The sequence below is a fragment of the Esox lucius genome, chromosome 12 (assembly GCF_011004845.1).
Source record: "Esox lucius isolate fEsoLuc1 chromosome 12, fEsoLuc1.pri, whole genome shotgun sequence".
Lineage (NCBI taxonomy): Eukaryota > Metazoa > Chordata > Actinopteri > Esociformes > Esocidae > Esox > Esox lucius.
The window spans coordinates 33,275,593-33,289,449 of record NC_047580.1 but is presented as its reverse complement, the minus strand read 5'-3'; the positions used below and the strand labels follow the sequence as shown (position 1 = coordinate 33,289,449).

General features: G+C 50.0%; 1 protein-coding gene across 5 annotated transcripts in view; it reads right to left on the bottom strand.

The window, feature by feature from the left end:
* Nucleotides 1–1,502: 1,502 nt before the first annotated feature.
* The window catches only part of ampd2b (adenosine monophosphate deaminase 2b), a 28,577-nt gene continuing 16,222 nt past the window's right edge, over nt 1,503–13,857 (bottom strand). For 2 of the 5 annotated variants that reach the window (XM_034296162.1, XM_029123870.2), the window contains 17 exons: nt 12,685–12,809; nt 12,405–12,538; nt 12,197–12,265; nt 11,985–12,096; nt 11,608–11,794; nt 10,287–10,434; nt 9,982–10,071; nt 9,673–9,802; nt 8,422–8,616; nt 7,763–7,894; nt 7,179–7,342; nt 6,344–6,470; nt 5,819–5,982; nt 4,267–4,387; nt 3,391–3,564; nt 2,657–2,767; nt 1,503–1,895 (listed from right to left, as the gene is read on the bottom strand). In XM_034296162.1, the coding sequence (XP_034152053.1) occupies nt 1,674–1,895; nt 2,657–2,767; nt 3,391–3,564; nt 4,267–4,387; nt 5,819–5,982; nt 6,344–6,470; nt 7,179–7,342; nt 7,763–7,894; nt 8,422–8,616; nt 9,673–9,802; nt 9,982–10,071; nt 10,287–10,434; nt 11,608–11,794; nt 11,985–12,096; nt 12,197–12,265; nt 12,405–12,538; nt 12,685–12,809 (2,405 nt within the window). In that variant the 3' untranslated portion in view covers nt 1,503–1,673. The other 3 variants (XM_034296163.1, XM_029123868.2, XM_029123869.2) reach the window with 3 other exon arrangements.

Below are 13,857 nucleotides of genomic sequence, written 5' to 3'. Positions count from 1 at the left end.
CCAGGTTTGTGGTGGAATGTAGAACACGGTTTAGGGAATGGGAAGTCAACAGGAACTGTTGTAAAATTCTAGGGAACTGTGAACAAATCACAGACTTAAGCAACCTACAATGAATTCCTACACATTGGGAAACATTTATTTCAGAAACAGAACTTACAACAAACAGATAATCAGCAAAACAGAACCCAAGTCTTTAACAGGAAATCGGAGGGCTCTTCAGTCAGCTCTTTAGAAACAAAATTAAAACCACACTCATGCACACATTTCGAGGTTTGATGTTCTATTATACCATGAGCGAAACCAGGTCCGAATTTGGGCCCTCGTGAAGTCAGGCCGCGACTGAAGTAATGTGTAATGCGACGCTTGCGATGTTCACTGTCTCAGGGTGTTTGGCACAGTGTTAACCCAACGACTTCCCCAAGATTCATGAAACAGAGGAACGCCTTGTAGTGTTAATGAGGTATGGACGTGAATCCATAGACATTTGGAAAGGGATTTAGTTTAGTTCACTGTCTTCATCTAAAGCTGATGATCTGAACATAGAGTTTTTCCCCAGTTCTACATACAGAATATCGCCCTTTTTAACTTGTTTAAGTATAAAAAAAATCTCTAGCATTAGGGATGTTATTTTTGTCTTGTCAGGGAATGGCAAGGAGTGGAATGATAGTATTATTAAATATTTAGAAAGTATTAACCAATATTGCCAGCAGTGCATTCTACATACCACTGGAGCAAGCAATGTGTAGGGAACACATACAAAACATTATATTTTTTTGATTAATAGCTAACTGGAAAGAAATCTTACAACTGTAGCTTTTAAAAATGATATATTAATCACTTGCAAATAAATACATTCTGAAATTATATCACAGTGTGACAAGTAAAAGTTTCACAGTAAGAATCATACAAAAGAAAGTCACAACATCGGACAGCGCAAAGCACAAGTAACTTGAACAAAACAGGTTTGTTCTTCAACACTGGCCATCTCTAGTGACTGAACCACTCTTACACAGTCCTTTCTATTACTGAACTGTAAACTGCCACTGTCTGTCTGCTCCAGGTGCTTTATATACTTTAATAAAATATATATATATACTGTATGTTCCATTCTTTTCCTTGCTATACGTTACATTATGGACAGATATGACCTGAATGCAGACATATCTTCATGGTACTGTATGTATATCCACTGTTTTAGCAAACCAAGGTCTGCTGAGGTATCCGTATCCTCTCAGCATCTCTTATAAACAAGCCATTATTGGGCGTCTGTTCTGCAGCATGTGCTTTGCCGGCTTGGCGTGCGCCGCCATTTACGCTTTTCAAATGAGGAATCTTGGAAATGCCCAAATTGCTAATTGGTTGAGCGAGGCACGCACATAGCTTCAACCGGTTAGCATGTAGGAATTGTCAGAGGTAACTAGTTCCCGAATTGCACATGAACAAGGCAATAGTCTCAGCCCCCCCCCCCCCCCACCCGACTACCTGCCTTCCTCTCTGCCCCAGCTCCCCTCTACAAGCCCAACACACAAAACTCCTGTCCGCCCAGCCTCCTCTTAGCTCCGCCCCCCTACACAGGCCCCCAATGTGAAGACTTTGCTCCACCCACCTCTTAGCCCCCTCCCCCACACACACAGGCCCCACCACGCGCCTACGTTGCTCCGTCCACCCTCCTCTTAGCTCCGCCCCCCTACACAGGGCCCCATGCAGAGGCTGCCCTCCTCCTCGGTGATGGTCTCCAGCTCGTCTGTGCGTATGGCCTGGGTGATGAGGTTGAGCTCCTCGCACATGGTCTCGTAGCGGTACGCCACGCGGATGTCGGGCACGTTGGTGCGTCGGATGTCATTGCCCTCCTGGCCTTCCTTGATGTAGTGAGGTCCCAGCCAATAGCTTTTCACCTGAGAGGAGAAGGTTGTTGAGGGAATGCACATTTTGGGTGGTGACTTTGTGATAAGGGCTGTGTAAAATACATCTGATCGGTCGGACTTCGGTCCCCAAATGTTTACGTTGCGTTAGTTTATGTGACGAGGGTAAGTCCTAGGAATGTTCTCGCTGGCTTTCCTTCTGTCTTGTGTAACCTTAAGGAGGACATGAGACCTTGGACAACAGCTCAGGACTGCCAGGTCCAAATGACTCACGTCTGTCCCTGTCCAAAGTACTCCCGGTTGTGTTGCAGATCAAGCTGCTGCCAACGCCCACACCCCACCTGACTTTCCCTGTCCTTGCTAGCTAACGTCAGCTAACCCGCTAGCTTACATAACAAGTGACCTGTAATTCAATGCAGAGAAAATGAAGGCTGGTGACGGTTAGAAAAGGAAAAAAAAGGTCTAACATATCCTGTGTTTGAACCACTTACTGAAAGTCAACCACCAACAACAAACTGTCAGATTCCCACACACAGGGTGCCCCTGCAGAGTGCAGAGTGCTGAGGGGGCGGCGGGGGTGTCGCAGTTTTTTTAAACTTAAACGCGCTATTAAGTGTCTATAATCAGCTTAAAAGTGCTTACATTGTGTCTTATTACTATTATTGGAATTACACCGTTATGTTTACATTGATATAAGGGGGAGGGCAAACCACAGTTTTCCCCTGAATGGGGGGGGGGGGGTCATGTCCCCCCCGTCCCTCCGGGATTTCCGCCTATGGTCTTGGGGGCAGTACCTTGTGGGAGAAGCCGCTCATCAGGACACTGTTCCGGGCCAGCTCACACATGTCACAGGAGCTCAACTTCCACACCTGAGCAGCGATGCTGTACTCCTCCATCAGGGGCTCCTGGAACGAGAGGAGGCCCACCCATAGGAACCCGATTAACATGAATGTCCTCGACAAGCAGCCAAACCCACAGCGTGAGTGGAGAGAACCTGCTGACTCCTTCTACAGTGGATCTGTTGATGGACCGTGGGCGTGTTCCATCCCTCAGCTTACTGAAGTCGACCATCATCTGCTCTGTTTTGCAGACGTTGAGCGTGAGGTGGTTGTCCGCCGGGTTTCTCAGCGCTTCCCGGCAGGATGAGTCCTCTTTGTTTGACAGCTGTGACGTCGTCCGCAGACTCCATGATGGGGTTGGTGGCGCGCTGAGTTCGTAATGTTTTCCACCACAGAAAGCGTAGCTGCTGGTAGATTCTGGTGATCCCAATGAAATCCTAAACATCCTAAACCTAACACGCCGCGTTTCTATTCACGTCCTCATCCTTGTACACCTAAATGTACCTTTTTTTACCATCTTCATCTTCATCAGAGACAAGCTGTCAAACATTTAGTGAACCTGTGTCTACCATCAGAGGCCTTATTTACCCCCTGAATAATCTTAAGTTCTGCACAAAATATATGTTGCATTGTCTAAGGCCAGAAACTCTGTCTCATGCCCTGAGCGGCAGTCATTTAACGCCACCTACCTTCGTGAAGTGGAACTGCAGGGGGTCGTCAGTGGACAGAGACACCACGAGGCCTCTGGACAGATACTCTGGCAGGGGGTTACGGTGGTAGCTGAGGAACAGGCTGTTGTTGCTTAGAGGAGACATGGCAATGCCGATCTGAGCCAGGTAGTACAGATACTGCAGCACAGGAGCCTGGAGGGTAGCAGAAGAGCAGGGAGGAGATGAGAGATGGGAGAAGAGAGATTTAAGGAGAGAGGAGAGGAGGGAGGAGATGGGAGAAGAGAGATGTAAGGAGAGAGGAGGGGTGTGAGGAGATGGGAGAAGAGAGATGTAAGGAGAGAGGAGAGGAGGGAGGAGATGGGAGAAGAGATGTAAGGAGAGAGGAGAGGTGGGAGGAGATGGGAGAAGAGAGATGCAAGGAGAGAGGAGAGGAGGGAGGAGATGGGAGAAGAGATGTAAGGAGAGAGGAGAGGTGGGAGGAGATGGGAGAAGAGAGATGTAAGGAGAGAGGAGAGGAGGGAGGAGATGGGAGAAGAGAGATGTAAGGAGAGAGGAGAGGAGGGAGGAGATGGGAGAAGAGAGATGTAAGGAGAGAGGAGAGGTGGGAGGAGATGGGAGAAGAGAGATGTAAGGAGAGAGGAGAGGAGGGAGGAGATGGGAGAAGAGAGATGTAAGGAGAGAGGAGAGGTGGGAGGAGATGGGAGAAGAGAGATGTAAGGAGAGAGGAGAGGTGGGAGGAGATGGGAGATGAAAGGAAAGAGGAGAGGAGGTGAAGAGAGGAGGGAGGAGATGGGAGATGAAAGGAAAGAGGAGAGGAGGTGAAGAGAGGAGGTTATCTTCTGTATATTAAATCACTGTGGATGACTCAGTCGTATGTGCTGAGGTTCTCAGTACCTTCCTGAGCAGCAGTCCGTGGGAGATGTTCTCCGACAACATGAAACCGGAGACCAGATGGTGGATTGGCCCCGCCTCCCCGCAGTGAGGACGTAGAACCAACGTGTTGAAACCCCTCTGCCTGGAACAAACAAACAAACACACACAAAAACACACACACACTGTTTCATTGGTAGATCGGTTAATTAAAACACATTTAGCACATGCACATCCATGTTGGAGAAAGAAAAACGTGAAGAGAACACCTTTTAACATATTGTTTAACATATAAACTTGGACATGGCTGACAAACAAAAGTAAAACAGTTGACTGATGGATTGCCGGTAGATCTATTGGTCGGTTGCAAATGGTTTAACCACAGGGATGGTGTGAATGGGACCTGCATCTACTCTCTAGCAGGAGACATCTAGCTCAGGATCACAGAGAGGGAAGCTCTCTTCGCCAATTTGACCACTTTAAACTGTTGGAAGCCCCTGGTGGCTACGTCCGTATGACCCATGACTGGACGGTGGGTACGTCCGTATGACCCATGACTGGACGGTGGGTACGTCCGTATGACCCATGACTGGACGGTGGCTACGTCCGTATGACCCATGACTGGACGGTGGCTACGTCCGTATGACCCATGACTGGACGGTGGCTACGTCCGTATGACCCATGACTGGACGGTGGGTACGTCCGTATGACCCATGACTGGACGGTGGGTACGTCCGTATGACCCATGACTGGACGGTGGGTACGTCCGTATGACCCATGACTGGACGGTGGGAACGTCCGTATGACCCATGACTGGACGGTGGCTACGTCCGTATGACCCATGACTGGACGGTGGCTACGTCCGTATGACCCATGACTGGACGGTGGGTACGTCCGTATGACCCATGACTGGACGGTGGGTACGTCCGTATGACCCATGACTGGACGGTGGGTACGTCCGTATGACCCATGACTGGACGGTGGGTACGTCCGTATGACCCATGACTGGACCGTGGGTACGTCTATATGACCCATGACTGGACGGTGGGTACGTCCGTATGACCCATGACTGGACGGTGGGTACGTCCGTATGACCCATGACTGGACGGTTGGTACGTCCGTATGACCCATGACTGGACGGTGGCTACGTCCGTATGACCCATGACTGGACGGTGGGTACGTCCGTATGACCCATGACTGGACGGTGGGTACGTCCGTATGACCCATGACTGGACGGTGGGTACGTCCGTATGACCCATGACTGGACAGTAGACATCTCTTCTGATCCATAACTGGACGGTAGACATCTCTTCTGATCCATAACTGGACGGTAGACATCTCTTCTGATCCATGACTGGACGGTAGACATCTCTTCTGATCCATGACTGGACGGTAGACATCTCTTCTGACCCATAACTGGACGGTAGACATCTCTTCTGATCCATGACTGGACGGTAGGTATCTCTTTTGGAGTTATTGTAGAGCGAACCCACAGTAGTTAGGTCTCCAGGGAAGATCAACGCTGCATTGCCGCGTGGCCCAGTACCTGTACACGTACGTGCGGGCTGTCACTTACCTGCGCAGGTGGTTGAGCACGGCCATGTTGGAGTACATGTAGTAGAGGTAGTAGGAGTAGGGGGGGTTGTCCTCCTCTGTCCAGCTGACAGGCAGGGGACTGTCCATGTTGAAGCAGTGTTGCTCCGGCTTGGACTCATCGTCCACACTGTCAAAGCCCACCACCTGAACCAACACACACCAACACACACACACACAGTTGTCACCGTCATTGTCAGTCGCTGTTAATGAGCTGAGCGGATTGACTGACCTACAGAAGACCTTGCGAAGGCCCCTCCCCCCCTCGAAAAATCTGTAGATCGGTGAGAATGGACGTCCTCAAACATGGATTGACGTTATTTTTCAGAGAGGTGTTCTGCCGGATTGTGGCGGACAAACTCCACATGTAGGGATTCAACCCAATCACATGCTGTTATTGGCGTCGCTCCTATTAAAGGCAACGTTGCAGCGCTTGTGACGTTCCCATTCACGGTAAACACAGCAAATATCGTCTGAGGCACTGAGGCGGAAGTCATGGGCGACTCACGTGTTGCAGAAACAGGTGCAGCTCGGGGTGGCTGGCGGGGTTGATGGACACCTCAAACAGAGGCAGGAAGATGTTCTCCAGCAGCTCTTGGAAGTTGCTCAGCTGTTTCTTGGTGTGGTAGACGTCACTGTAAGGAGAGACACCCGCACCGCTTCATCAGACACATGTGAAGAGACTGAGAGACAATGGCACTGGGGAGGATCTGAGATGCACGTACGGTGCCTTCAGAAGGTTCTCAGACCCCTTCACCTTTTCCACGTTTTCTTACGTTAAAGCCCTAATTAAAAATGTATTAACTTGTTTTGTTTTTTCACTCATCAATCTACACACGGCATACTGACAAAAAATGTAAAAGTCTAAAGGCAACATGCAGCTACTGCCAAATTGCCCATGGTCACCCAAACCCCCCAAGGTACGGAAAACACTTCCTAGGTGGTCAAGGGTTGAGGTAAGGCCCCAGAGTTGTTAATGCTTAGGAACGTACAAAAGGTAAATACATTTACTAATTATTACAACTTGTACTCTTAAAATGTTCACCCCCGGCACAGTCAGAAGAAGACTGGTCACCCCACCGAGCCTGGTTCCTCTATAGGGTTCTTCCTAAATTTCGGTCCCTCTTAGGGAGTTTTTCCTAGCCTCTGTGCTTCAACACTGTTGTTGCTTGCTCCTTGGGGTTTCAGGCTGGGTGTTTTGTAAAAGTACTTAGGGACAACTGCTGATGTAAAAAGGGCTTTATGAATACATTTGACTGATTGATTGACTGACTGATTGATTGAAAAGGCAAAGAGGCCACAGAAGACACAGGTTCCAGCTGAACCCAGGTTCCTGTACTCACAAGAGCCTGGGCACCTGCACCAGCCAGCGGACGTTGTTGGAGTACACCTGGTGTTTGACCGCCCACACAGCCAGCTTGTCCCATTCATCCCTGCAGCGGCCGTAGATGGACAGACGCAGCTCCACGTTCTGGTACTTGCTCTCCTCCAGGTCGGCCATCACCTCCTGGGGGTCGGAGAAGAGGCACTCGCCGGTCACCAGGGGGCGACAGGTACTATGGGACGTTACAATACGACGCCGCTCTATCATGACGTATCATGATACCAGCCTTGTAACGGATGTGTTTGAGCTCTCATTCCAACTCTTGGACATCACCCGGGAGTGAAATCAGGACGTGAACAGACTCAAACGATATGTTAGGAAAATGGGCCTGTTTATGTACTCCAAAACAACCTGTCCATCTCCGTTCCCTTCCAGGAAGTAAACAACAATCTGACATTTTCGTCAAAGCAGCAAAATGAAAAAGAGACCGATTCAGTTGTCAGATGATTACTTCAAGGAAGGGGTTAAGGGAGGAAGGAGGTGAATGAAGAAGAATTCAAACCGGGTCACAGGCTCTGTTCTGCTTAATACTGCATTACTCACCTTGATGATGTGTCCAAAGTATTTGCCCTCCACGTGGTTGTCTGTCTTGATGAAGATCTCTCTTAGGATGGATTCTCCGATGGGGTTGTATTTGGAGTTAAACTTGTCAAAGCGATGGAAAGTGTTGCGATCCTGGGAAGAGGAAAGGCTCCGTTCTGACTCAGTGTAACACTGCCTTTCTGCCATCTGTCTATCAAGTCATCACGTCTTTTAAAATATCCATTCTATCTTTCTCCATTGACCTTCCCTTGATGTGTGCTCATGTTTGACAACCTTTTTACAATCTGCTTTCTCTGTCCTTTTCCACCAACTATCTCCTCCTAGCCCCCCCCCCCCCTTCCCACCTACTGTCTCCTCCTAGGCCCCCCTTTTCACCTACTGTCTCCTCCTAGCCCCCCCCCCCTTCCACCTACTGTCTCCTCCTAACCCCCCCCCCTTCCACCTACTGTCTCCTCCTAGCCCCCCCCTTCCACCTACTGTCTCCTCCTAGTACCTCCCCCTTTTCCACTAACCATCTCCTCCTAGTCCATAGTCCCTCCTTGTCCCTGTCTCCTCCTAGTCTCCAACCCCTTCTCTACCATCTGTCTGTCCTTACCCCTCCCCCCGCACTCCCCCTCCCCCCGCCCTCCACCTCCCCTCGCCCCTCCCCCTCCACTCACAGCGTGCATGTCTAGTGTGTCAACACTCAGGTCGAAGGCCGTGAGGTTCATGGTTTCGAAAACCTCCATAAGGGTCTGCCCCTTCCCCTTTTCCACGTGGACGATCTCCCCAGGATACTTCTTCATGGCCCGCTTGATGAACCTTAGCAGGTGTTTCTGGTTCATGCAGGACGAGGCGTGGATATGGGTGTCAACCTGGGTCACAGACAAAGACAGGGTGTCAACCTGGGTCACAGACAGGGTGTCAACCTGGGTCACAGACGGCGTCAACCTGGGTCACAGACAGGGTGTCAACCTGGGTCACAGACGGCGTCAACCTGGGTCACAGACGGCGTCAACCTGGGTCACAGACGCCGTCAACCTGGGTCACAGACAGGGTGTCAACCTGGGTCACAGACAGGGTGTCAACCTGGGTCACAGACAGGGTGTCAACCTGGGTCACAGACGGCGTCAACCTGGGTCACAGACAAAGACATGGTGTCAACCTGGGTCACAGACAAAGACAGGGTGTTAACCTGGGTCACAGACAGAGTGTCAACCTGGGTCACAGACGGCGTCAACCTGGGTCACAGACGGCGTCAACCTGGGTCACAGACAGGGTGTCAACCTGGGTCACAGACAGGGTGTCAACCTGGGTCACAGACAGGGTGTCAACCTGGGTCACAGACAAAGACAGGGTGTCAACCTGGGTCACAGACAAAGACAGGGTGTCAACCTGGGTCACAGACAGGGTGTCAACCTGGGTCACAGACAGGGTGTCAACCTGGGTCACAGACAGGGTGTCAACCTGGGTCACAGACGGCGTCAACCTGGGTCACAGACGGCGTCAACCTGGGTCACAGACAGGGTGTCAACCTGGGTCACAGACAGGGTGTCAACCTGGGTCACAGACAAAGACAGGGTGTCAACCTGGGTCACAGACAGGGTGTCAACCTGGGTCACAGACAAAGACATGGTGTCAACCTGGGTCACAGACAAAGACAGGGTGTCAACCTGGGTCACAGACAGGCACTTTTACAGACTAGAGGCCAGTGACCGTGTGCTGGTGTTGTTCATAGTGCTCAGGAAATGTAGCTCATGTCCAAAGGGAATTTACTGGGAATTGTCTTTTTTTGAGGATCCAAGTAAAAATGGAAGGATGTTTGAAGAATGTTCATGGGTTCACTCACTGTTGAAAGAAAACCCCTTAAAAGCTCCTCCAGGCATCGCGTCCTTGTAGAGCGTAGGGTTTGGGTTACAAGGCTAGCTCACCTTGCGTATGTTGTAGAAGTCTCTGTGAGGAACCTTCTTCTGGGCGGCCAGCTCCTTCATTTCATTCAGCAGGATGTGCATCTGGAACTTAGAACTCAGATACTGTAACCGACGGTAACAGAATGACTTCCTGCGAAGACAGGAAAACAAACACAAACCCAGATTCAGCGGCTCCACTCAGTGGTTACAGACAGCCTGCGGCGGTCTGTCGTTGTAATGGCGTCAGGCCCGGGAAACACTTGGCACTCGGGACAACCCCGCCCCTCGCGGTAGACGCGTGGTCTGAACCCGAGAGGGCGCCGTACTCACACAGGACCGTTGATGATGAGGGCCATCATGACATTCATGTCAGCAATGTACTCCTGCAGGTCTGGGTAGGGGAGGTCTAGTTCTGTGGACCTGACGAGAAAAACAAATCTGACACCAACAGCCAAGACGAACGCAGCTGAAAGCCAAATAATGTCCCAAATAATGTCTGGAGGGAACAATATTAGCATGTTTAAAGTCATAGCAACAGTTAATACAAAGCATGCAGGTATGTAGCCTCGTCGCAGGTCATAAGGCTTTACGAGGCTTTAGAAAGCCTTCTGCTGATGGTCAGATGTCCGTCTCACTTGTCCATGGTGTCCTTGTCGGTGTAGATGTGGACGACGCCGTCCACCATCTTGCAGCCGTAGCCGACATCCGGAGGCATGGAGGCCGGGTCCAGGTTCTCGTAGGGGTGGGTGGCCGAGACCGGAGGGTGCACTGTCTGGTCCAGGTCTGGAAGAAAAGCCATCCAAACAGACAGTCAAATGGAAGAGCAGAGCGCAAACAGACAGTCAAATGGAAGAGCAGAGCCGCAAACAGACAGTCAAATGGAAGAGCAGAGCCGCAAACACAGTAAAATGGAAGAGCAGAGCCGCAAACAGACAGTCAAATGGAAGAGCAGAGCCGCAAACAGACAGTCAAATGGAAGAGCAGAGCCGCAAACAGACAGTCAAATGGAAGAGCAGAGCCGCAAACAGACAGTCAAATGGAAGAGCAGAGCCGCAAACAGACAGTCAAATGGAAGAGCAGAGCCGCAAACAGACAGTCAAATGGAAGAGCAGAGCCGCAAACAGACAGTCAAATGGAAGAGCAGAGCGCAAACAGACAGTCAAATGGAAGGGCAGAGCTGCAAACAGACAGTCAAATGGAAGAGCAGAGCCGCAAACAGACAGTCAAATGGAAGAGCAGAGCCGCAAACAGACAGTCAAATGGAAGAGCAGAGCGCAAACAGACAGTCAAATGGAAGAGCAGAGCCGCAAACAGACAGTCAAATGGAAGAGCAGAGCGCAAACAGACAGTCAAATGGAAGAGCAGAGCCGCAAACAGACAGTCAAATGGAAGAGCAGAGCGCAAACAGACAGTCAAATGGAAGAGCAGAGTGAAGTACAATGAGGCGGAGCAGGAGCGCTTCGATGCAGAAACTCTTCCTCTCGCTCCACAGCCACGGCCAGCAGTTAAGAGGTCATTTGGTAAACCTGCTGCTGGTGCCGTGTCAAACATTAACAACTTATACGCTGCTTCACTGGCGATAATTCTCTCAGCCTTTACGTTGACTGACAGTTCTTTTCTGGTAGGAGCTAGAGCAGATGGCGTGTGAAAATGACTTATGATCATGAAACATTTAGTTCCTTCCAGGCATAATAATTGGCTGAGTGACAATGGCTCCTCTTAAATTATAATAATGAAACGTTTCTATTATATTTATTTTTATTTTTTTTATTTTTAAATGCATGCAATGACTGTAGGAAATGCAGTATGTGTTACTGTGGGAAGAGGAGAACAGACGAACCATGAGAGTTTCCTGGAGCCGAAATCAAACGGCAAGAAATAGAGTACATCACATGGTACCGTGCGTGTGTGTGTGTGCGTGTGTGTGTGTGTGTGTGTGTGTGTAGCATATCCTACCTGCCGTGACGGAAGTCTCCGGAATCTCCTCGTAGATCCCCATATCCAGCGGTCGGTCACTCAGCTCCTCCAGGTAGCGCGCCGTGGTCCGGCAGAAGCCCTGCATGGACAGTCCGATGTACTTCTCCCTGATGAACAGGGCCTTGACAACACACCTAGCCGCATCCAGCAGGTCCGTGAAGGGAACCTGGACCGGGGCAGAATAACAGGGTCAAAGTTCAGTAATTGGACCTGATTTCTTGTTGTCCGTTTCCAGATCACATGGGCTATGTCACCGGACAAGTTTTTTTTTTTTAGGGCTTAAAGTGCCTTGCTCAAGGTACCGACAGCAGGATGTGGAACAGAGGCTTTTCCTGGGGGGTACTGCTGTGACCTACCCCACATTTCTCCTCTCCAGAGATGGAGACCCGTTGGTACTCATTCTCTCCTTCTCTCTCTTTCTCCTTTGGGTACAGGTCCATGAATGCCTGGTTCTGCTCTTTCAGGGACCTGACAGAAGACAGAGGGAAAGGGAGAGACTGATCTGAAACTTGATCCGACCAAACAAGATTCAACCCGGGTTTCATTGCATGCAGCCGTCTGTACTTACTCTAGGTCTGTAGCGCTGTCAATCTTCATGAACTCCTGTTTGGCCCGGAGGAGGATATCGGGCTCAAACCTGAAAGAAATACCATAAAACCACTTAGAAACCTTGACATGGCACAGCCAGGAAGTTGTCTAGTGACTCCCCCTCCATCTCTCTCATCCTCTCCCTCCCTCCCTCCCTCCCCCATCTCTCTTTGCCATCCACCCCTCACTTGACATCCTGGCTGATCTGTCTCTCCAGGCGTTGTCGTCTCTCCTCCAGCTGTTCGATGGGGCTGTCCTCTGGGAACTCATAGGGGGCGCTGAGGAGCATGTCACTCTCCGCTATGCTGCGAGAGAACAGCTCCTGCATGAGCACAAGGACACACAGCGGTTGGCTTGCCTCAGAACAAGTACAACATTTGTTTTTGTTTCATCAAGCCTGATGTATTTAATGCAGTTCATTCACTTGTGTGTCGACAATGGTGTTGTTGAACGAGCATCTCCTCTCACCTCTGCGATCTCCTTGTATTTGCCGTCCATGGAGGTTCGCAGGTCAATAGTCTGTTTGAGTGCCCCCGGGATCCCTGGCAAGGAATGCTGGGAAGTCAACAGGTGGCGGGAACCACGGGATTCAACTAGAATGAGGAAGTCAGGGGGAAGGGGACGGAGAGAGTGGGGAGAGTGTTATTTTCTGCTAGTCTGCACCTGAACAGTCATTCTCCTTTTAAGTAAGCTTTTTTTTCTCCACAGCCGAAGCCAAAAAGTTTACCTAAAGGGTTTGATTTCTGTACCACTTAAGTTGTACACTAAAAAATATTAAAGTTGCATTTAAGTACCATTCCACATACCAGAAGTCAAACGTTCTTGTTGTCAACCTGAAAGCTTTTCCCCAGTTTGGCAGTCATCACAGTCAGCCGTCAACACCGTCATCAGTCGTTGTAGTCAACACTGTCATCAGTCAACACAGTCTTGACATGTCAACACCGTCATCAGTCAACACCGTCATCAGTCAACACCGTCATCAGTCAACAGTCTTGACATGTCAACACCGTCATCAGTCAACACCGTCATCAGTCAACAGTCTTGACATGTCAACACCGTCATCAGTCAACACCGTCATCAGTCAACACCGTCATCAGTCAACACAGTCATCACAGTCAACACAGTCATCACAGTCAACACCGTCATCAGTCAACACCGTCATCAGTCAACACAGTCATCAGTAAACACGGTCATCACAGTCAACACCGTCATCAGTCAACACCGTCATCAGTCAACACCGTCATCAGTCAACAGTCTTGACATGTCAACACCGTCATCAGTCAACACAGTCATCACAGTCAACACAGTCATCACAGTCAACACCGTCATCAGTAAACACGGTCATCACAGTCAACACAGTCATCAGTAAACACGGTCATCACAGTCAACACCGTCATCAGTCAACACCGTCATCAGTCAACACAGTCATCACAGTCAACACCGTCATCAGTAAACACGGTCATCACAGTCAACACCGTCATCAGTCAACACCGTCATCAGTCAACACAGTCATCAGTAAACACGGTCATCACAGTCAACACCGTCATCAGTGAACACGGTCACTACAGTATTCAGCAACAATCCAAACCAGCCCTAGAGGTGCTGTTTGTCCTTCCAGAGTTCAGACCAGTCCTGGTTGAC